Genomic DNA, 24,147 nt, shown 5'->3' with positions numbered 1-24,147 from the left:
AACAAGCTCTATAATTATTTCAAGCTCAAAAATTGAATAGACCAGCCCGTTTATCTGTTTTATCAACCATTAGTGGAAAACAAATTTAAGGTTTACTGGCGTTAACAACAGGAGCAAATAGTAATTTGCTAGAGAGCAGCACTGTTTTCCTTTTCGTATTTCATACCCGGCTTTTGACTTGGCCTTTGTCCAAAACTCCAAGATTAATCTCTCTGTTTTCATGAATTCTGCTTAGTGTTTCATTTCCTCAGTCTGACCTTCAGGTCGTTGAAAATCCCAATGAACTCTCCCTTTTGATCCTGACGATCCGTCACTTCATCGGTCTCCCTGGCATCAGATAACGGGTCGCCGTCCGGCTGAGCCCCCGTGGTCTTTCATCTGTGAGCCGTGTCCTCTTACAGTACAGCTCTTCTCTTCCTCTGCCTAATGAGCAGCGTGTTCTTCATTACTGACCAGATGAACTGCCTGCTGAGCTCTGGACTGCGTCTTGGTGAGCTCAATGATTGGAGCGTCCCCAGCAGATGGAGAAATCCTTCAGTGGAAGAAGTGGGGCAGGAATCCATCTTACTGCCACCATCATTTCAGTAGCTCTCAAATTAGCCCTGACTAATGGGAGACCAGGGCTTACATAGCAACAATAACTGGGCCTGTCAACAATAACGCGTTAATCTATGCGGTTAATATGGCCTAGATTAATGCAACAAAATATTTCAACGTAGTTAAAGTTCATTTGTTTACTTCCGGTCCTGGCAGTAAACAAATGAACGGAAGTTGACCGCAGCAACAAAACGGCCGCTAGCTGCAGTCAGTTACATCAAGATGGAGAGAGCTTTTTGCGTTGGAAGTAAAACTGACAAAACAGAGGCGCGACACACAGCGTAGAACTGTGGAGGAATTACTCCACGTGTCAAACAGAAGGGGGGTGAGTGTCAAACGGACCACTTAAAGCACTGCTAGGCTAAGCTGGCTGCTAGGTTAAGCTAAGCTAGCTGCTAGGCTAAACTGGCTGCTAGGCAACTTCCATCTCAACATCCACCCTGCGCGGCACGCTGTCGGCAGAGGACCAACACTCTCCCTAAAAGGCCGTGGTTTGAAAGCGTCCTGGCTAAATGTGGGGAGATTGTTTGCACTTCAAACACAGCCGTTAAATGATGGAGAGTTGAGAGCAAAGTTCACGAGGACAACAGGAAGAGTCGCTAGTTCAACAGGTTCCACCCGGTGAAATTCTGCCTCCAAAATGATCACGTGTGTAGTTTTGTGTTTAAAATAGCATTAACAATTAACCAACAGTGTCTAAAATACACACTTTCTAAAGTGATTACTTTTAGAAACTTTTTAATTTAGGATTAAGATTTAGTCTTTAGAAGAAAAACGAATATCGTCATTAATCGAGATTAATGAATTTCAAAATGTGCATTGATTAGTTAATATTTTAACACAATATTTTAAGACAGCCCTGATAATAACGTTGTACGGTAATGGTAATTGATGTTCAGTTCCAGATCCCCGCAGGTATCGGACTGTTGGGTCGGCCTTCACAAATAAGTTGTGGGTCGAGCTCTAGAATCTAGCTATCTATCTACATCTCAACCTCCCTAAAAAATCTGGTGGTTAACTTCAGATTTTTCTCCGGCGTTAGCTGACAATTAACTGTTAATCGGCGGAAATAATGTGCATGCATGAAATGCCAACAAATAAAAAGCCCATCATTCCAAAAGGTGGAATCGATCAGGGAATGTCGGCTGCAGTGTGGGAGTCCAACAGGAAAAAGAGTCCTAGTCCACCGGCAAGTGGACACTTCACAAATTAGTCTCCACCCCTCCGGTCACTCCCCTCAGTCTCCATTGCGTGTCCCACCCTCTCACAGTCCCTCCACCCAGTTATTCCCTTCTTGTACCTCTGAGGCCTCGTCCTGCTCTCGGGCGGGTTCCTGGTGATGTGTCCGGAGTCCCAGATGGTCAATCTGTATTCAGCAGGGCCTCTGGGGGAGGCTGAGAACACTACCACAAGTCTCCCATCAATTCTGTCCAAAACTCCCCCCCCAGTTACGGCTGGATGCAGAGAGCGCGTTGGACGGGCTCCAGCAGGTGGGAAATAGTTGGGAGAGTGGAGGAAAGTGGTCAGAACGTGTTTGTTTTTTTGTGTGTGAGGAAAGCGCGTAAATAGGTAAAGAGGCGGAGTGAGTGTTCCTCGTTTGCACAGGTCCAAAGGCCTCCTTTTATTTATTTAGTAAGCTAGCCTGCCATTGGTAGAGTTATGATGCCTGCTGAAACGTTTGGTTTCTAGTCTTCTCTGGTGGATGCTTTTTTTCAGTGTTCGGTTCATTTGGCAGTAGGGATCATTTGCAGAATAGTGCTGAGGGATGAAGTGGAAACGTCCACAGGGGCTTTTCACATGGCCTCGTTCAAACCATTTTAACGGTCCCAAAAAAGAGGCCTGTAAATAAATGAGAGATCTGCATCAACAACTAATAATATGTAATGAAGCAGGATTGAATGTTTGCTTATGTCCGGTTGTAACAAATTTATATTTGTGTAATATAAATAAAAATAAAAACTGTTCACGGCAACTTGCACAATCAATTCTGGTGTGTGTGTGTGTGTGTGAGAAGAATGTCATTGTAATAGGATACATTTTCTAATGAATTGAAGGAGTATGATTGTCTCGGACTGAGACTAGTGCTCTTAAACGGATGTCACTGCCCAGTAATGAGCCATCTTATGATTGCTGGTGCCGCTCAGATATGATGATGTCGTCATGGCGACAAAGGTGCGCAGATGCGCAGCAGACGACAGTGCTCATCAATATGACTGGGCTCTGTGGCCAAAACTCATATCACAGCATTTTGTGAGATTCTGACGGTATCATCACAATCATTACAAGTAAACACATTAATTCATTGACCCCGAAAAGGACGGCCGGCTACCCGAACAGCTGTTCATCGCTTGTTGTTCACCGCTCTCTGTCCAACTCGCTCGCAACCGGCTGTGAGTAAGCTTGTAATGGTGTAAGCTGTTGTGGCTGCTAGTGTTGCCACCAGAGGAAAGACCAGCGGCTCGACGGACTTTGCAATAAATCGTTTTCTGATCTAACTTACGTCAGCTTTTTCAAAAACAAAAACCCTCCAAAGAGACACAGCTCCTTCCTTGGGCACAAGTTGTGTTTCTGCATCTCTGGTCTCTCGTTATTCCTCCTGCATCGCTCTTTTCCGTGTTTTCATGTAGTGACGGAGTGTCTTCTTGTGATAGCGGGCGAGCTCTACCCAGCATGCCGGGGTCATTTCATGTCTACCTTTTTATGGACTATTATTAGTGTTACAAATTGTTAATGTGTCACAAGCCGTGGTGTTTTACCCTGTTAAAGAGCATTTGTTGTAGGTTGTTCATTGTTACAAAGTTATAATCGTGACTCAATCTCAACACACGTAAGAGAGCTCCGACCACAACGCGCCCAGCTGCCTGTCGAAAAGCAACAGCCGTCGTTTCAGCTCAACGTAAGGAAATCCGCCCAGCCCTACTCATGAATTTTGCATTGCTTTTTCTTTTGTCTTAGCTTTTTTTCGTGTTCATCACTTTTGGCATCCAAGAGAAAACATTCATCAACATGTGGAAATGGAAGCGCTCGGAGTGCAGCAGACTTTGACAGGATCACGATGCTCCGAAGGACTCACTGGGATCCACACCGTGTGACGTGTTTTGTGGGACAAATGGAGCTACGGCTGAATCTCGTGGTGCATCCCTGCGTTGCATGATGACAATAAATGACCTTGAAGCATTGAACCCTTGATTATCACTGAGTGCCCTGGCGTGGAGCCCCCCGCAGAGTCCTTCCCTTCCAACAAACAGGCTCCCTCACAGCTCCCTGCTCTCCGCCCACCACCCGTCAATCGCCCGTCTCTGCCATGGGGAGCTGTTGTTCTGCCTCTCATTGCCTTTCCCTGCTCGTGGCTTGTAACCACAGCACAGCAGCCATTGATCTGAAAACACTCAGCGTCCAAATTGATTGATGTTCATGGCCGAGACCAGATGGTTTAACGCTTCCTGCTGTATTTCCCACACCCACTGGCTGGGAAGATGTAGACCCTCAAGCTACTGCTGTGCATGACGCCTTTCTGTCAATCATCAACATTCCATTGACCTGGAATAATAATAATAATATGAGTTATATCTGATACGTTCATTTGTTCATGATATAGTGATATTAGTAGTTATTACGGGTGATTTTTCATATGCACTGTTAGGGTTAACGTTCTCTATAACGGAACGTTTAAAGAAGTCCTATTTGATATGTTTCTATCGGGCCCGGAGGTCTGGTACGGGTCAAGCCTCTTACTTGTTTCTTTTTCATGGGTGAATTGCTGTGTGTGTGTGTGTGTTTGTGTGCGTGCAGGGAGTGACGTACTGCGGGGAAAGCGCCGCCAGCAGTCTGACCATGGCCAATGTGCCCTGGCACCAGGAGGTGGTCTCCTTCGTCCAGCAGCTGGCCGACATGCTGCCTCAGTACGAGATCGCCTGTGAACACGAGCACTCCAACTGTCTGCTCCTGGCGCACACCAAGGTAAGAGGGGCGGGGCTCCAGACGACCCTCTAACCCATATATGTCAAACTCAAGGCCCGCGGGCCATATCCGGCCCGGCATGCAATTATATCTGGCCCGCGAGATCATTTTATATTATTGTTACCAATGGCCCGACGATATGAAGCGCTGATAACAAAATAAACTACAGATCCCATAATGCAGCGCTTCAGCTGCCTTGCCGAGCGCTTTCCGTGGCGTTTCTGGCTGACATAACCGCACGTCTCAATGCCTTAAACCTCCAGCTCCAGGGACGCAACCGCATGATCACTGACATGTATGACGCAGTGAAGGCATTTCAAGTGAAGCTGATTTTATGGAAGACACAAATGAACCAGTGCAACTTGCCCCACTGTCCCTGTTGCCAAGTAATGCGGCACAGCGGTGTTCCCAAATACGCACTTTGCTGATAAACTGAGCGCACTGCGCACGGAGTTCGCACGGCGCTTTGGTGATTTTGAGGAACAAAAAAAGAATTTTGAGTTGTTTGGCAACCCATTTGCCGTCGACGTGGAAACTGCACCTGTGCAGATTCAGATGGAGCTGATTGAGCTGCAGTGTGATGGGACACTAAAGACAAAGTACGACACTGTTTATTCACTCCAGTCCCGCAACAATGTCCCAGCTCCGTCTACATGCGGCTCGAACCTTGTGCGTGTTTGGTAGCACATATCTGTGTGAGAAGCTGTTCTCAGTGATGAAGACAAACAAAACAGCACACAGGAGTCGTCTCACTGATGAGCACCTTCAGTCCATCCTGAGAGTCTCCACAACACGGGACCTCGCGCCAAACATAAACCAACTTTGCCAAAAAAAGATGCAAAGCATCCAGCTCTGATAAAATGGCATAAGAGCAAAGAAAACTGAATGTTTTGAATCGTTATTTGTTATTTCTGAAAAGCACACATTTTATTTATAGTTCCAGGTTTTGTTTTGCAGCATGTTCATATTTCTAACTTGTATAATTTTGACTGGATATATTTTTATGGAGAGCAAGATATTTTAAGTTAAGTTAAGTTTAAGTTTATTTATTGCAGAATAAAATTCCTGTCTGTTTGTATTTATATTTATGTTAAAAGAAAATTTTAGTTTTAGTGTGTTCAATAAATGTTTATTCTGTTCGGCCCGCGACCTGAAGTGTGTTTTGAATTTTGGCCCCGTGTGCAATTGAGTTTGACACCCCTGCTCTAACCCAAATAACCCCAAGGCAACTGGGCGGTGCGCACGTTAGCAAGTGGCGATCACAATTTGGCTCCTCGCACAACTACACAGCCGTGGAACCACTATGTCCTGCGACACAATCAAAACTGCACTCTCGCCTCTCGCAGCAAACCACAAAGTGCTGACTAGAAACAACTGGGCTTTAAGAAGCTCGTCAAGGGGAGGCTCTGTGAACAATAAAACCTCATTTATTACACTAGTTGTCAGAAGACGGACACATGGAGTTTATCAATTTAAACATCGCAGTAACAAGGACAACGACTTGCGTGCTTATTTTCTGCCTCATCACAGAACTGCTTGTCCTATCGTAAATAGAGATTCAATGATGGGAAAATTGTACTTTTTTATTAGTGAAGCAATCCCTCATATGATGGTTCTTTGTCAGGCGCCTTTCCTTCCTCTGATCTTAACTTTAATCGTTACTATAACTGTGCATTTGTCAGTCAGCACTCTTCCTGTTCGTCCAGTTTAAAGCATCACCATAAGGTTTAAGTGCCTTTAGTCACTATGTTATCGTCTTCATGTTGTGCCCTTTTTTCAATTTACATACAGACCTACCAAAACAAAAGTTAAGAAGGTTCTGTGATGGCAAAAGTACCTTCCTAAAATCAGATGGGATTATTTTTTGCATAACCAAGTTATGAATCATGTTTTTCTGTTATACCAACTATTCTAAAAGTCACCTTGAACTGAGATGAAATGGTGTTTCAGATGTAATTGTTTTCAGCAATGAGGCCTCTGGTTGAACTGACATGTAGGCCCGTGAATTAACTCAATTATCACTGTCACTATAATTACACACACACACACACACACATCGATCACCCGACGTCAAACGTCTAGTTGTTCCCTTTGTTCCTCACACACCAGCGAGGACTCCTGATCATTAATTCATTTAAACTTTATTTTTATACGGACATCACAGCAGCATGAGAGTCATTGTTAATGTCTGGTTGTACAGTAATATGACGGGTTCCTCTTCTTTCCTCTTGTGTCTCGTCTTTCATCCCTCAATCGTTCTCTCACCAACGCTAACACAACGGTGGCCATTTGTGCGGCCGCGTCGGACCCCTTCGTTCATTCACCTCCTCCTCAACATTCCCTCTCATTCTGAGTGCTCGCTGCTCTGAAGCAGCATCTGTCTGCCTGTTAACCAGCCAGCGGGAGAGGAAAGGTGCTTTTCACTAGGAGGAGCTTTCATTCCAAACACACACACACACATACTGCCGTACTGCGACATTTCTCTTTTAGTTTTCCAATTCATGTTGACCTATTCTTCCTTTTTGGGCCGTCGTCAATAATCCAGCAGTTTGGGAGCTGGAGGCCCTTCCAGCTTCCTCCAACGGAGGGTCTGGTCTTTTTCTCTTGTTTGTCTTCAGCATCCTGAACGTCTCTTCGAGCAACACACTTTCAGCAGGAAGAGAATGCCGAATTTTAACTTGGCGTAACGGCAGAGTTTAAAATGCATCACACTGGTATCGTGTGTGCGCTTACTGCACTGTCCTCAGATCTTCTAGTTCAAGTTGGACAATATCACCATTTGATGTTGTTCTTTAACAGACAGCAGAGGTGTGTGTGGGTGATAGATCCTCCCTGCACTGACACATCATCATCATTAGTTCCTCTCCCTGGGATTCTCCCCGCTGATAGGCATTTCTCTACCTCTCTCGCCCCTCGTCCTACTTTCTCTGCCTGTTCTCTTTCATCTCCCTTTCTTTGGTCCCTCCTTGCCTCGCCGCCCTCCTCTATCATTTCCAATTCATCTCAGTCAGGACGCGGTTAAGAAAACGCCATAGTCACAGTGGATGCTCCTTCTGAAAAACCTGTTGACTCTCAAATCAGTCGACCTGTCTCAATGAAGTTATCCCTGACAGACTTACTTGTGTTCCTTCTTTCTTAAAGGGACAACAATGATGTTAAAGATGCATAATTGACTGATTATTTAAGCTTCTCAAAGTGCTGCAACTCACTGATTACTGATTACTCACTGTTGTTTATTTCTTTCTTAGAATTGATTTATCAATTAGAAAACTAATCAATCCATCGCTATTGCTAACTACATTCACTTCTGCTGCATTCATGATCCTGTCAGTTCAATGCAAATGACTGGATGACCTTCAAAGTTGCACAGGAAATTACGATTGTATACGGTATTGTGATCTTTTGACAAGCGAGACTAAAGCGGTTTATGTATTGATCCTCCTCAGTTGGTTGAAACACCACTTTGCAGAAAGGTCTCTGCAGTGCAGCAGAGAGTCTCATTTCCTGAAGACGGAGACGAGGTGTGACGATGGCCCTCCATTAGTTCTTTGATTGTGTGTGAATGCGCTGCACGGCTCATTGACCCGTGCGCACACATGATGTGGCCCCCCTACCCCCCACCCCCCCACACACCCTCCCGGGCCCCTCGCGGTGCTCAGAGAAGAAGCCGCCCCGGTGATCGGCTCCGCTGGTGGAAACAACAGGTGTTCTCATCCCAGACGATACAGCTTCGCCTTGTTGCTTGGAGACCGGAATTGTTTGCCAATAGCCCCCCCCCCCCTCCCCACCACAACTCCTCTTTCTAATGCCTCATTATCGCTGCAGTGGGGTTGCCGTTAAAAAAGGCTCATCTTTACTTAACTGTAACTTGGCAAAAACCTCCTCAATTACTATATTTGTGTCTTTTTTCGAGCTGCTGCTTCTCTGAGATTGTCGGCGACGTGATGAAAAGCTCCTCCACGTCCGTCTTGAGAATAACATCCCAGCCCGAGTCCCTCAGGATTCTAAAGGACGCCGCTGTGCACACGCGGGGGCCGGCGGGCCAGAGCAGCCTCCGACCTTTTAAAATGCTCAACTCTGAGAGCTAGAGGCACAACAATTGTCCATGAGAGGCCATTTCCCAAATTACATAAAAAACGAAACAAAATGCAAGGGGCATGAAAGCCATCAAGGACTATTTTAAAGATGGGACTGCAGAGGAAAAGGTTGCGTGTTGTGTAATGCTAGGTTTCTTCAGTCTTTGTCATCTTTGCATTCGGAGCGGGAAATATGGTTTTCCCATTCCATATTATGGGGCGACCCCGCCCCCTCCCGTCGACAAAGGTCAAGTTAATTTTGTTTCATCTTATTTTTTCTATACAGCTCCAGATCAGAACAGAAGTTATTTAAGGTTATGTTAAGGGTTCAGAAAGCCCTCGAGGGAGGCCTCACTCCTTTCTCGTCCCGGCCGGAAACAAAGAATCAAAAGTCAGCTTGCTTAAATTCAAAAATCAAAACTTATTTAATAACTAAACAACATTAAAAGGAATACAATTACAAAGTGAAATGCAAAACGAACAGTAAAATATTTTGCAAAATAGAGAATTCTCCGAGCAAGTCTAAAGCGACTTATTAAAGCGGCTGCAGGAAAATTCAGAAAAAAATCAGTCCTTTCCCCGCTTTGGTCCTTTGAAAACTCTTGAGGTGTGTCTTCTTGGGTGCATCTGAATGTCATTGGCTTCTTCTTTAAAGGGTCACCTCCTGGACTGTCCCCTTCACATCGAGGTGTGAAGCTGCAGCTGTAAGCTGAAACCTCTGTCCCATCTGTCCCTCACATTCCAATGCATTCAATGTAGATCCACTTGGCTTTATGCCTCAATGAGTGAATATAACTAAGCATACATCGTTTAAGTCTTCATCTTATAACTAGTACACTTTAATTACAACACATCATCAATGATCACCGTTCAGCACACTACATCATGAGATCTAATACAGTTCCTGTGGTCCAATTCTCAAGACATTTGCCTCAATCGGCTGTCTTACATTCAGTTGCTCATCTACTACCTGACAGGAGAAAAAACTCCCAAAAAACCCTCTTTGGGGATAAAATTGGAAGAAATCCATAAAGGACGGCAATTAGCATCCGTCCCCAGGTTTTAACATCACATTGTGACAGAATGTTAATGTGTACAGTGTTTATATGATTAACATGACTATAACTTGTGTTTGATTCATATTGCATTCACTTCATCTAACATGTTAATGTAATAACTAATATCTAACATCACAAACTATATTTCTAGCACTAAACATTATTACACGTATTATAATTTCCACCACTAGGGGTGCACTTCTCGCTTAAATCCCTAACAGTTACCTGTCCTAAAGAACAGGTCTGTACCTCAGACTAAATAAATAACATAAGTTATCTCACTTATACCACGACATGTTATTTCCGTCTCCGCACGTTTACAACTGAGGGAAAGTAGAGCTCCCGCTCCCCAACATCAGGGAGCATCAGGCGATGATGGAGACTTTTCCTTTACTGGGGAAAGCTCCAACTTCAGGGGGAGGGTGGGGGGTGGTTGGCCCTTTATTCCTCCCTCTGTGTCGGACAATAAGGCTTTGCATCTTCGTATGACGTCCTTATAAAAAAAATATGAAATATTGCCACAAAAAAATATATATATATCTATAACCTTATTATATCTATATCTATATATATCAGTTGCCACAAAGGCTAATTGAAGAATAGAAGTCTCATTCTGTTACTGTTTTGTTTTTGTTTCTTCCAGTAAGTGTTTCAAACGTCTTAAAACGCATCGAAAGGTTTCACGTTTCCACCATCAGACCCACTGACACGCACCTTCCTCCGCCTTTGCTTGCCCCCCCCCCCTTCCAGTTCAAGGTGGACGGCGAGTGGTGGACGTGGATCGACTACGAGCGCTTCCAGGATCTGGTCCAGGTCCAAGAGGAAAGCGGTGGACAGCGGGGCTTCTCGGCCCTGGACTACATGGCTAAGACCCCCGGCTGGGCTCTGTTCGGGGCCCACGAGCAAGGCTTCGACCCCGCCGACACGCGCTTCCAACGCCGCAACAAGACCAAAGACATCTCAGGATGCTAATCCATGTGAGCGAGTGGAGGAGAGGCAGGGTGAACAGGACGGGCACTATTCCTTATAGCAGAAGAAAGGGCTCAATGTTTATCCTCGTTTCTTTTTTTTTTTTGTACCGTCCTTAGCTGACCTCGTTCCTGCTCAAACACTTTGTCCTTCTTTTCATTGTGTCTTCAATGTTGATGCGTCGTTTAATTGGCTTGATCAGCCAGAGACTAATCAAAAATCGATCGTTTTCTCGACATTCCCCCTTTGCGTTCCCGTTAAGCGCTTCTCCTGCTTCCCGTATGTGCATAGAGCTGTTTACTCCCCCCTCCCGCCCTAAGGGTTGTCATTATGAATGTCGATGGCTTTGATCCGTAGAAACATCGGGCGGCACTCGGGAGGGTTTAATGAAGGCGAGGCAGGAGCTCTCCTCCACGTGTCGTCTGTGGGAGCGATACTTCATCCGGACACTGGCGGTATTTTCCGGTGAAAGAGACTCGGCCTTCTTATTGCTGCCTTTGTGCTATTTTTGGGGGGGTTTTGTTGCACATTCCTTGCCGTCCGCTTTGCTTATGTCCTGACTGTACTTTGGCTTTTTACCGGTAGTTCTGCCATTCCAACTCTCCTCTTTTCATGAGTAACGTCATGTCATAAAATATAAGAACATGTTGCTCATGTTTGTTATTGACTTTGAGGTATTTGAGCTCACATACCGAAGAATGACGTTAAAAAAATAACATCACTGAAGCCACTGAAAGGGAAAATATTTCATCCCGTTTTTGTACTGCGGGTTCCTCCCAGAACACAAAATTGAGATCCACATACTCTCAGGTATTCACGTCTTGTATCATTACAATTCATCTCCCTGCTCTCGGGCACAGAGATGACGAATAAACTCTTCTCATACTGCAGGTTTTCATATGTCACCCAAATCCCAAATGTCTGCTGTCCACCCAGGATCAGGTGCGAGTATGAAGAACGGCATCATGGGGGCAGATGTGGCTTCATGTTGCATGCTAGAATAAAGCCTGATATTTTAATAAATCCACATGTAAAGAATATCCAATTTCTTTTTCTCATTTTTTTTCTTATTAATGTAAATTCAGATGTGAACCTTTAAGTCTGTTTTGATTTGTTTTATTTGGGTCTAAATCCTGATGTGAATGTTTTAAGTCTGTTTCAATTGGTTTCAACTCCCCTTGGGGGAAGCGGCAGGTGTGGTGATATATCGCCGTAATAAATGTTTGTGGATTAAGCTGCTCTGTGATTTTTGTGAATCTTGTATGCAGCACACATACACACTAGTTTATTAAGGCCTTCTTTTCTTGTCTTGTCATTTTCTTCCTTTTCTTTTCTATTTTCTACCGGCAACAAAGTGGGTTGACATTTTAAGATGACTATAATGGTGGCGATAGCTTTCTTTGCTGCACTTTCAGCCAACAACAGAGCTCTGATTGAACAAGGATGGAAACCGTGGTGAAGTTCAAAAGTAATACAGCTGTGCACCAGCATTTCATCAATTTTAGTTTGTGCTATAAAATAATCCTAAATGGGCAGTGAAATGTACAGGAATTCCAGATTTAGGCAAGGCAGGTTTATTTTTTATAGCCCATTTCAACAAGGCAATTCAGAGGCAGGTGTGATATTGACCTATCAATTTTTATTGCTTTAGCGTCTAAATGATCCTTTCTTAGAAGTGGTTCAATAACGGCAGTTTTAAGAGCTTGTGGGGAGACTCCTCAGAGGCGGCATGTGTTAGTAGGAGATCAGCCGTCGTGCAGTTTGAAATATTTTTGAAAAAGTGTGTTGGAAGAATATCTAAGCAGCAGGAAGACTTAAGATGTTGTATAATGTCATCTAGGCCTGTTTGGTTGATTGAATTAAATTGTGTCATGGTGTTCGGTTTGGAGGCGCTGACTGCTCGTTGATTTTACCAGCGAAAAAGGAAGCGAATTGATTGCATGCCCAGGTGGATTGGAGCTCACCAGCCACTAACACTGGACAGGTAGTAAATAAGGCGAGTGTGTTGTTATTTTTAGTATATTTAGTATTTTCAGTAAATAAGTAGCAATTTTGAAGTTCCGAATTATAATTACGAAGTCTGTCTTTATGTCACAGTGGACCTCATTTGTTTTTTGCCGCCTGCGCTCAGCCTTCCGGCACTCTCCTGTCTCTATTATGGCCAGAGGGACATTTCTCCAAGGAGATCTTCGCTTACCTGAGACAACATTCACTTGAGCGGCTGCAACGTCATCAATAATATGTTCTACTGGAATTGAAGAGGTCTACGAGGTCACTGACAGAGATGCAGGGCTGGTGTGGAGGAAAACCTCTGTATGAATAGTGAGTGATGGTTCAATGGTTTCGCCATTTCCATTGTCGGGGAGCCGGCGGGGCCAGCTCAGTGATGGTGAATTCTGCTTTAGTCTGGGAGCGGTGCTCTCCACTCCGCTTCTCTAGTTTCATCCTGTTAACAAGGCGCAGGGAGTTGATAAGTAAAACACGCCAATCCGTAAACCGCACCAAGCATGCAAATCCGCCTTAATTAAATACAGGTAAGGGGTCAAAATGGACTCTGCTAGTTTACATGCAGGTGTTTCCACGATGCTCCGGCCTGTTTAGTGAAATAAATGGCAGGAGCAGGCTGCACATTTCAGGAGAGAACCTGCCTGGAGATGATGTAAAATGCCCTGAGGGATGTTGGGTAATTGCCGTAGTGCCTGGCGGAACATGTGGTGACAGGTTGCAGAGGTGCTTGAGTAATCTGACGGGTTTTTTTCTTTATTTTGTCACATAAGTTTTAGTCAGTGTCTTGCAGCAATTTGGCCATCGTCACTCTTGTGACACATGTTTGCTGTGACGTGACAAGTCTCCAAATTGAATTTACAGCCGATACTGGATTATTGTTACTATCACCGCACATGTTTTTTGGGAAATCAGTGATCTTAGCCAGATCATTTTTTTAATATTTTGGTTACAATCAAACGGCTGTGGCTACAAAAGCTTCCCACGCGACGTGGATGTGGCGTGGAGGGCGTTGCTCACACACACACACACACACACACACACACACACACACACACACACACACACACACACACACACACACACACACACACACACACACACACACACACACACACACACACACACACACACACACACACACACACACACACACTCTAACGCCTGTTTTCACCGTATGGCTATTAGCTTGTTAGCTCCCAGCCGCCGCCATGTTGAGAGCCGTGTGAGGCAACCTCAGAGATGCTCTTGAATTTTGAAGGTAGTAACGTCCCCTTCTGCATGAGCAGAACGCACACAGCTAAAATATGTATGGGCCTATTTTTGGGAAATGCAACAAAAACAAAAAGGCATGCAGAACATAGCAACGGTTATTAGGAAAATTCTGTCCACAGGGGAATGATAAATGCGTGGGATTGAAAACGACATCTGTCTCATGACTCCATCATCTGCTGTCTAATATATGCAATGTTTGGTTTGCTAACTTAACCGGTGCACTCAGTTGGAATCACTGAACGCTTTAGCTAAATGACTGAAATACATGAATGATGAATGGGCTCAGTGGTTCTTTTCAGTGTATTTATCAAATCTGCGATATACTGTATACTATGCGTCTCACTTGCACCTTGTCGATAAAATCATTTGCAGTTATTGAAGAGCTCATATTACCTTTCAGTAAAAATGTAAATGCCTCTGTGAGCATGTCACATAAATTCCATACGCATTACAAACAATAAAACAAATCTAATAGAACAAGAGTAAAACGTTCTCAGGGAACAAGAAACAAAGACAACTGTCACATGTTTGCGACCTGATACTATTCTGGCTTATTGTCACGTACAGAACATCCCTACAGAAAAAAAGGCTTTATCATCCACACATTTTTCTGGCAACACACCACAGTGACCAAGAAGTGTTAGATTCATTTTTACGAATGTGAATGCATGCAGTGACAATTTTTGAATGAGAATTTTTGTTTGTTTTTATCATCCTTCAACATTTCTGCCTCAACCACAGAGAGAAAAACAATCCATAATTGAGACCAAACAAATCAGTAAAGATGACAGTTATTCTTTTTAACAGGGAGCGTGCTGTTTGGGAGAGGAGCGCAGACGGGGGATAACATCAGATTATTTAGTAAGCCTGTTCGCAGGAACATTACTAAAGGTGAGAATCAAACAAAAGGTTGGTCCCTCAAGAACAGGATCCTAAGCATTAGGCTCAAACATATGGGAAGCTAAACTAGACACTCGGCTGTGCCCAGACAATGACTTTTAAATAGAACTTAATAAAAAACGAAATAAAAGGATTTTATTTCATGTCCAATAACCTTTCTGGATCCATTATAAAATAAAAGCGACAAAAATAGATAGAAACGTCAAAGTGCACCCATTTTCTCTTGTTGAGTTCGCGGAGCGGAGGTCTGCTCGATGATATCTCATTAGTAAAGCAGCTTGTCCACTTCATGGGGAGTATTTCATGACGTGGATGTTCTCATGCAGGCGTCATGATAAATGTGCCCAAAGTGATAATGGTTCTTCCACATAGCTGGTAAATATGTTAGAAGGATGTTATCGGATATCAGATGGTTGTCAGATTGAGATGGAGGGAGGTGGGCGTGTAGTGAAGAGTGTTCAAACCATTACCTGTGTGTGTGTGTGTGTGTGTGTGTGTGTGTGTGTGTGTGTGTGTGTGTGTGTGTGTGTGTGTGTGTGTGTGTGTGTGCGCGCGCGGGCATGTGTGTGTGCATGTCTGCGTGTGTGTGCGCGTGCAAGACAGTCTTCTATTCCTCAGCTCGACCCGTGTTGTCCATCTGTGTCCCAGCTCCTCTCCCTTGATGGGGGAGTTCTGTCACCCGCTGCTGGGTGTGGTCAGCTGAGCCTTTGCCATCACTGTGGCTGGGTGAAAATTCAGTGTCATTATATTGATTTACTACCTGTGGGATTTTATCGTCATTTCCCAAAAGGCTGTTGTCCAAATAATTATTATGAGCAAATGTATTGTTCTTGTTACCATAATTAAAATCCTATATCATTTTGTTTTATATTGTTATTATTAGTGTCAATACTATTGTATCTCTACTCTTAGTATTATCATTATTAAACGCTTATTGAAAAGCACAACACAGGTACATTTATTATAGTTTTTAATGACCATTAAACAACCACCATATGGTGGTTCAAGTCAATCTGGAGACTAACAACAGTAACTGTGAAAATGTGTCTGGTTTGTTTTTATCGAGCCATGTCCCATTCAGATTACAGATGTCTCTTCCAAGGGAGACTGTCCAAGACGTCACGATAAATATTTCGTACATGAAAACACAAATACCAACCTCGCATCAAATAGACAAGGCAATAAACTCAACACAATCAGTAAATGGCATCACCCAATGCATTCAGGAATAAGGAAACATTTATTACCAAAATATGTCAGACGTACAAGGACTTTGACTTGGCGATTGGTGCATAACAGCAGACAGTTAGACAATGGACAACAAGACAGATAAGACGACATAGTGCAAGAGGAATAAAATAAAATATAATGCTATGGGTTAGTATATAAGGCTATGTGTTAGTTTAAAAACAAAGGAATAAAAGTTTTTAAAAAAAATGTTAAAAAGTGAAAAAATAAAGTTCCCCAGCGAACAGAAAGTGACAAGTGTATGTGCATGTGCATGTGGAGTGAGAAGGGAGTGACCGGTGGGATGTCAGAGTCAGTCAGTGGGGGATGAGCCGACGGGAAGAAACTGTTTGTGTGGCAGGAGGTCTTAGTCCTGATGGACCTCAGCCTCCTGTCAGATGGAAGGGGCACAAACAGGTTTTGTTCGGGGTATTATTGAGTACACATTTGAGCTCAAGAAGCCCAGAATCATGTCCTTAGACGCTCAAGTGCATTAGAAATAAACAACTTTAAACTGAAGCCTGTGAGGCCTCGCCTGTCCGTACATGAAAGCATTCAGACGTGCACGGATGAGCTTGTCGGCACTCTGTCAAAGCAACGGATTTGAGCACCTCGAGAGCCAAACGTTAAGCTGCCTCCGCCGAAGAGGAAATTGCTGAAAATGACATCAACATCCCAGAAACAACCTAAAACGCATTAGACATTCTTGTCTAGTGCAGTGAGACACTGGAAAGATGTTTGGGTTATTTACTCATTGTTTTAAACAGAAATTACAAAATGTGCATTCAGTGGATGTTACTCCCTGTTGCTTAGGTTTGATGTGATGAATAATTAATACGGTTTTAAGAAGAAATGAAAAAGAGAGCTGCGGCTGATAATGTCTGTGCGATATGTGCCTGTTCTCAGTTCAGGACAGCCGACACTCAAAGTGGAGCTGAGCTGTGATTACACGCAAACAACGCAGTGCCGTGTTATTGCAGCTCACTCACACTCGCAATATGCAACTGGATCCATTGTGACACTCAAGGTGTTGGGCTGTGGCATCGTTTCCTGCAGCCTCTGGTCCGGTGCACTGTGGAGCAACATATTCGCCTCTTAAAACGGAGTGACTCCATCAATCAAATGGCCCCCTAACAAAGGGCGTGCATCCTGCATTTTGATGCTTCATTTTCCAAATGAAGATTTGCATTCTAACGACGTAATGAATTCTCTCCTGACAAATCATTTTACTGCTTTATATCACAATGTGACGCGACCAGTCCACCGGTCCGTCTGGGTAATGAGTGCTGAAATGTGGAGAGATCAGGAGAGATACGTGCTAATTGCCCGCTGCGTGTCCCGGATCGTTCTTTCCCTCCACGGATTCAGCTGTCATATTGTCTGTTTCACACCTCCTTGAATAAAGGGCGACGGTTTGCTTTGCACCATATTAAGCTATTAAGATATCAGTTTAAGCGTTAGGGCGTCACTTTCTTCAGTGTCTGTGTTGTGCTTCTACGTATCAATTTCACACAGATAACTTCAACTGCCAGCCAACTAAATGGAAGCGGCGGGCTCTCTGTGATGGACAGGTTGCTGCTCCACGAGGGTACGAACTTATGCGACATTTTCTACACGAGGGACAAATTCTATTCACTGATTGCAAAAAATCCAAAATGGCGACAGTGTTAATCGAAGATGACAACAGGCTTAAAAAACGACACAAAACAACGTGGCAACGTGGCAACGACTTTGTCCACTTCTTTAGTCCATGTGTTGAGGGGCAGCGAAACATCTTGGTAGCTTTGCAATTAATCCAGTCAGCTTTGGTACTAGTTGTTGGTTATAAATGAGGTCAACAAGAAATTTAACCCGACTGTGCACTGATGTCCCTGTTTAATATAAACAACAGCAATGTTTGCATTTTCAATGTTGAAAGCGTTAAAAGAAGTAATGCATGTTGCTTCAGTCTTCGTGTTGGATCTTTTGTCTAATAAGAGACAAAACCTGAAACAAGTTAAAGATTAAAAATGAAACCCTTGTTTTCTAACATCTGGGGGTGTAAGTGTCCTGCAGAGTGTGTGTGTGTGTGTGTGTGTGTTCAGAGACGTCATCGGCGGGTGTCATGTGGAGCCTGGTTTCCCAGCACCCTTTATGTCCTGTCGCGTGTGGCGCGCTGTCGGGCCGCGTGCTCTGATTGATGAATGAAGAGCGAGCAGGCGAGACGCCGGGTCGAACCCGTGAGCCGAATCGCACCAAGATGATTATCATCCACCACGCAGTCGGAGAACTCTATCGGCTTCATTTTGGGGGGGATTGGCCATGTTTTCTGCACTTAGCCGTGTGAAGTACAAGTTAGCGCTCAGCGTGCATGAGAGGACCTTTCTGGCAAAGCTCTGGTGCTGCTGCCGAGCGCTGATTCTGATGTGGTCTGTCTGCGGTCAGTGAAGAGGTTTCTGGGTAAACTGCATGATACATATATATATTTTGCATGGAAGCATTATGAATAGCTTTATAGAGCCACCATGCTCTGTGATTGTCGCATCTAGGTCTTACAGAGCCATCAGTGTTTCATTAATACCATTTCATAACATGTTTAAGGCTCATTACAGTCATTTATCTTATCATTTCTTTCATTTCTCTATTTTTGTCGAGATAATTACCTTTGTGTCTGTTTCCATAACCCGGGCTTGAGATAATAGCATCCACTAGTGCTCATGCTAACTACTAAACGCCACTGTGAAAGCAATGAGCAGGTTTCAGCATTAAGGTGATCAATCTGTGCATCATCACCCCCCCCCCCCCTTTAGCTCATTGTTTTGATTAATCAACAGTCTCAGCGTTTGCATCCATCCCCTTCCCAGCAACACCTCTGATCCTCCCGCTGCACCGTGTGTCCTCAGCACCATTACACAGGAGAAGTGAAGGGAGAGACTCACAGTGGAGCGTTTAGAGCTCGATCATTTTTCTCACGACCAAACCAGAGCTGTGAGGAGATGGAATACAGCAGTCGAATTCATCAGATGGACGGGAACACGACTTCGGGGGAATGACAATGCATGTGTAAATGGCAAGCGGTTCCCTGACACGTTCGCCATCAAAATGAGGGGATAATCTGACACGCCTTTGAGTCCATTAGCTTCTTCTGCCCCCAATGAGCCAAACAATCATTAGAGGTTAATTAATTCAAACACTTGTATTAGCGGTGTTAGCTTCTACTGTGTCGCACTGCTGCCGTCATTTAGAACACGGCTGTACAAACATCTTCAGCAAAGACAAAGATGTCCATTCATTCATTAGTTTTGTTCTTAATCTGATCCGCGTAGAAGTGGCTGCATACTAAACGAAGTAGCCTCTTCTTTCCCTTTTCCCAGTCAGGCGGGTTGCCAGGCAAAAAGCACTTGGTAAGGCCTCAGTGCACTGCAGATCAAACCCATACAATACATAAATAAATACGTACTGGACTATGGACCGAAAGTTGACACGTGATTGTCGACTGTATTATTTGTAAATTCTCTTTCACTACTATGTAAATCTGTAACGGAAAGTATTTTTATGATTTGTAAACTGTTATTCGTCAGCATACGGACAAATATTCCAGTTGAGTACGAGCAACGTGTTTGCATAATCAATCTGCCTTTAATCCGCAGTGTGGTCTGCTGCAAATTCACCTGCATCCTTTTGATTTGTTCCAGACGTAGCGAAATTTCCTTTGCGTCAACAAAGTTCTTGTGTCCTTTTGGTTTTCAATTCACCTTCATTGGCCAAGATGGAGTACACTTACCGGCCATTTGTGCTCAGCTTGTACACACAGAAATTGAAATGCAGATAAAATCATGGACAAACAAACATTTAGCTGTTGTTGATGTGTCAATGTGTACATTATATGCATGTATACATGTAAGTTCACAGTTACATTATAAACTGTATATATATATTATAAATATATTATACACACGAATATATGAAGTGTGAAATGTATAATCAGAGCATTTATTCTTACATTTTGAAAAGTTGAATCACATGCAGACTAGACGTCAATTGGCTGCTCAGACGTGTGCTCTGAATATTTAGTTTTGTTTGTATTTCTTACACACAGAAAAAAAAAAACTTGATTTAGTGGTTTGAACATTTTTACTTCACCAGACAAGTTTGTAATCCATCATTTTTTCAAAAGAAATGAAAAGAATGCCACTGTGGTATGAGAGTGCGTGCGGGCTCAAGGGTGTGAAGCTCTCGCCTCGTCACACGGGCTCGGTGCTCACCACGCGATGACGGAGCACAGGTGCCTCACATTCGGGCGCTGTTCTGAGAAACGCGGCGTAACCGATGCTCTGCATCCACCCGCACGGCAGAAATACAACTAGCCAGAAGCGTCAGCAGCCAGAGCTTAACTAGGATAGTCGCTGACATTTTCTTCATGGTTCCTTCAAACCATGCTGAAAGCCTACGGCATCTGTAGGCAGTGCAATTCAACATTGGATGAAGATCATCATGCCAACTGCACTTGTAATGTGAAATGACTCACGAGTGGATTGACTGAATGAGTATGGACTGCATTTCTTGCAGCTGTTCTGCAGCAGCTTCTGCATTGACTTTAAAAAACAGGCCACGGCCGTGGTTTGTATCAGCGTGTGAGGACTGTGTTTCTATAGACAAGTAAATACCGTCATCTGAGACACATCCAGAAGACCTGCTGATGGGGCGGCTGAAGGATACCTTCCATCTTTGATGTTTAATTCAAGTTAGTGGATGTGATCTATTTCTGTCTTCTCTAGACATGCAACATACCCACAGAAGGCATCCGGCCCAGACAACATCTCCGGGCGTGCCCTCAGGGCCTGCTCACCAGAGCGGGCTGATGTGCTTCCTGATATTTACAACCTGTCAGCAGCACTAGATTATGTGCCCACCTTCATAAGTCCACCACCCTCGTGCTCATCCCAAAGAGGGGACACTGGGACCTGCCTGAATAACAATCGTCCCGTTGCACTCACCCCGATAGTGATTAAGTGTTACGAGAGTCATGACCCACATCAAGAAGATGATCGCAGACACCGTGGACCCGCTGCCGTTTGTATATTGCCAGAACCGGTCTACTGACAACGCAGCGAACAACGTCACCCATGCAACCCTCACGCACTCAGCTTTTAACCCACACAAACTTTCAGTAAAACTCCTCACTCTGGGTCTCACACCTGCCCTCTGCAACGGGGTGCTGATCTTCCTCTCAGGCAGACCCTAATCAGTCCTAGATGGCAATAGCACCTCCAGCACAAGAGCTGTGAGCACAGGGACCCCCCAGGGATGTGTACTGAGCCCCCTGCTGTACACCCTCTTCACGTACGACTGTGTGGCCTCCCACGAAAACACCAGTATCATCATGTTTGCTGATACCACAGTCATCGGAAGCATCACTGGTGGAGCCGAGGCAGCGTACAGAAGAGCGGTGGAGGAACTCGTGGCCTGGTGACAGATCACCAAGAAGGCCCAGCAGAGACTGGACTTCCTAAGAAGGCTGAAGGAATTTGGTTTGCAGACCAAAATTCTCAGCAACTTCTACAGAGGTAGAATCGGTCCAGAGCGTCCTCACCGCATCACCGTGTGGTACGGACACTCCACTGCCCAGGACAGGAAGGCCGTCCAGCATGTGATGGACTCCTCCAGGGTCACCAGGAGAGCCCGGAATATCATCAAGGGCAGAACACACTCCCCAGCAGAGAGACTTCTCCTGAATACAGAACCAAGAGACTAACAAGCAGTTTCTACCCGCAGGCCATCAGGATCATGAACAGGGCTCATGAGACACCTACTGTATATATATAAAATGTATATATATATAAAAATATAATTTATTTCTTTATTACTCTATTTTTTTATTATTTTGTTTTATTTTTATAGTCTATTCTACATACGTTTTGTGGAAGAAGGACATGGCCAAATATGAATTTCATCGTACAGAATAACCTTTTAAACTGTACACATGACAATAAATATCTTGAATATTAGTGTTGGACTGTCTAAGTGGGGATAGACGAATGACTTTACACCGGGGAATTGCCTGCCGATGCATGCTGGTAAAGCCTTGAGCCGCCGTGAACATTCAGTAACAAGAGCCCTCCATTGGTCCCCTGCAAAGATATTTAGCAGCCTGAACCTCTGCGCTCCTCAGCTGCTCTGAGGCCGGTATCAGTGACGACTTTCATGTCACCGCACCGTATCCTCAACAGACTGACTCATTAGGTTATCTTCTGAAAAAGTGAGATAAGGCCACAGCAGGAACTCAGAGAAACTGTGACTCAATCCATCAGGAACACACACACTCTCACATAAGACACTCTGACATGCAGTCACGCTCACACGTGCCCGTACACACGGCTCATGCGCTCTGAAGGCTGAACTGGTAGAGTAATGTGGCACAGATTGGAGATGTGTCACATGGCGTGTGCTGTGTGTGTGTGTGTGTAGAAGTGTGCATGAGAGGGAAAGGATCAGAATAACTCCCAGTGTTCTCTGCACCAAACCTAATTAAAGTGCTTACACTGCAATTTACTAAAAAAAGTTATTACTTTACACTTGAGTAATAATTTACCACGTTCTCGTGTAATGATTGCATGATTACTGTGAGGAACTTTTAACCGCGTATGAAACAGTCTCACTGATACCTCTAAATTACCTACAGACCATCAAGTAAATGATTGTATGTACAGTTATTGTTCGTGCCTGTCATCCGTGCTGCTGGGCCGCATCCCACATGAAATCAGACACAAACATGCAGGTTGGCCGGAAACTGCGACTTGTCTGCTGCTGCAAAATCAGACCATTTCTAAAGGAAACCAGGTGCTCTGGCTCAATTTATTTATTTGTCATATTAAATTGTACACGGTACAGCTCCAGCGTATCCGGTGGGATCCTTCGATTTGTGCATTCGACACCCGTCAGTCAAAGCGGCCTTTTAATGACGCATAACTATAAGTCCTAATATCATTTAAACTTGATATTAGCAATATACCAAAACATGTTTTTCGCAGCAAAGTGAAACTGCCGTTGTTAATGTTAATGGGGCTTTATGGGGATTGGCTTCAGCCTCAACCGACCATTGGAGGGACAGAAGTCTCTAACTCCATTTTTCAGCCTTGGAAGTTGGTGCTCGACCCTACAATCAACACAAAATCAAAGTTCCTTATAGCTTTAACTGAGGTTATAAATGTTTTGTTATTAGGATTTATTGATGGCAACACGGTTTCACTCATATTGAAACATTTTAATGAATGAAATGTATCTTTCGCACAAACACTGTGAATCCAAACCGGCTGGTAATACAGTGCATTTAAATATTATTCTGTGTATTTTGTGGAACTGGAACAAAGTTTAAGATACAAGTTGTTCCAACCAAATCTACGCATTTAGGATAGATAGCCAAAACAACCTGCATGTATACGCATAACAGTCCTGGATGATTGGAACCTACAATCAGGCAAATCAGAGTGTATTTTCACTACCGTGTGCTCTGATTACACAGCATCATTTTTGTTCTCTCTTATCTCTCCATTATTTGCAAAGTAAATTGCCAGCTTTAAAAGAAAGGAACGGTTTTATCTGCAGCCTGTACTTGCATGCTTGACACAAGCGTGCTTGGGTGCGCACTGTCCATTCACAGTTTGCAGAAGTCATCTCACCGTCTCTGGGCTGTTTTCCGTGCTCTATAGGTGTGTTATGTTATTGTAGGTAAAGAGCTTCTTGGCCAGGATGAAATTGAATAAAGACACTTAAGCAGCGGACCATTGTTTTGTGGTGCATTGGGCTTCTAAATAAAAGCTATTTAGTATGAATTTGAGGAAACGTCCGTACTGGATGCGCAGTATGTCTGAAAAGTCTACACAGCAACCGAAAGATCCCAACGTCATCATCTGATTGATAAGCTGCTTAAAATGTGGAGTGTATTGGAACCCAATGTGACCTTATCTGGATGAGATTCTAAGATTCACATTGATCACTGCGATTTAAATTGGGATAAAAATGAAAAGCAGCATTTTTGGAGTGCACCATACGCCGGATAATTACTACAAATAAAGTAGAAATGAACTCGCGGTTAAATCGCA

At 44.0% G+C, this 24,147-nt stretch overlaps 1 protein-coding gene across 1 annotated transcript in view; it reads left to right on the top strand.

Annotated features, from left to right (window-relative positions):
- Nucleotides 1-11,894, top strand: part of tyw1 (tRNA-yW synthesizing protein 1 homolog (S. cerevisiae)) — a 41,958-nt gene extending 30,064 nt beyond the window's left edge. Inside the window, 2 exon segments of the mRNA XM_040170933.2 lie at nucleotides 4,390-4,557; nucleotides 10,442-11,894. Of these exon segments, the coding sequence (XP_040026867.2) occupies nucleotides 4,390-4,557; nucleotides 10,442-10,663 (390 nt within the window). The 3' untranslated portion in view covers nucleotides 10,664-11,894.
- The last annotated feature ends 12,253 nt before the right edge of the window (nucleotides 11,895-24,147 follow it).

The sequence above is a fragment of the Gasterosteus aculeatus genome, chromosome 1 (assembly GCF_964276395.1).
Source record: "Gasterosteus aculeatus chromosome 1, fGasAcu3.hap1.1, whole genome shotgun sequence".
In the NCBI taxonomy this organism is placed as follows: Eukaryota; Metazoa; Chordata; class Actinopteri; order Perciformes; family Gasterosteidae; genus Gasterosteus; species Gasterosteus aculeatus.
Note: the sequence above shows the minus strand (reverse complement) of the source record. Positions and strands in the feature narration are given on the sequence as shown.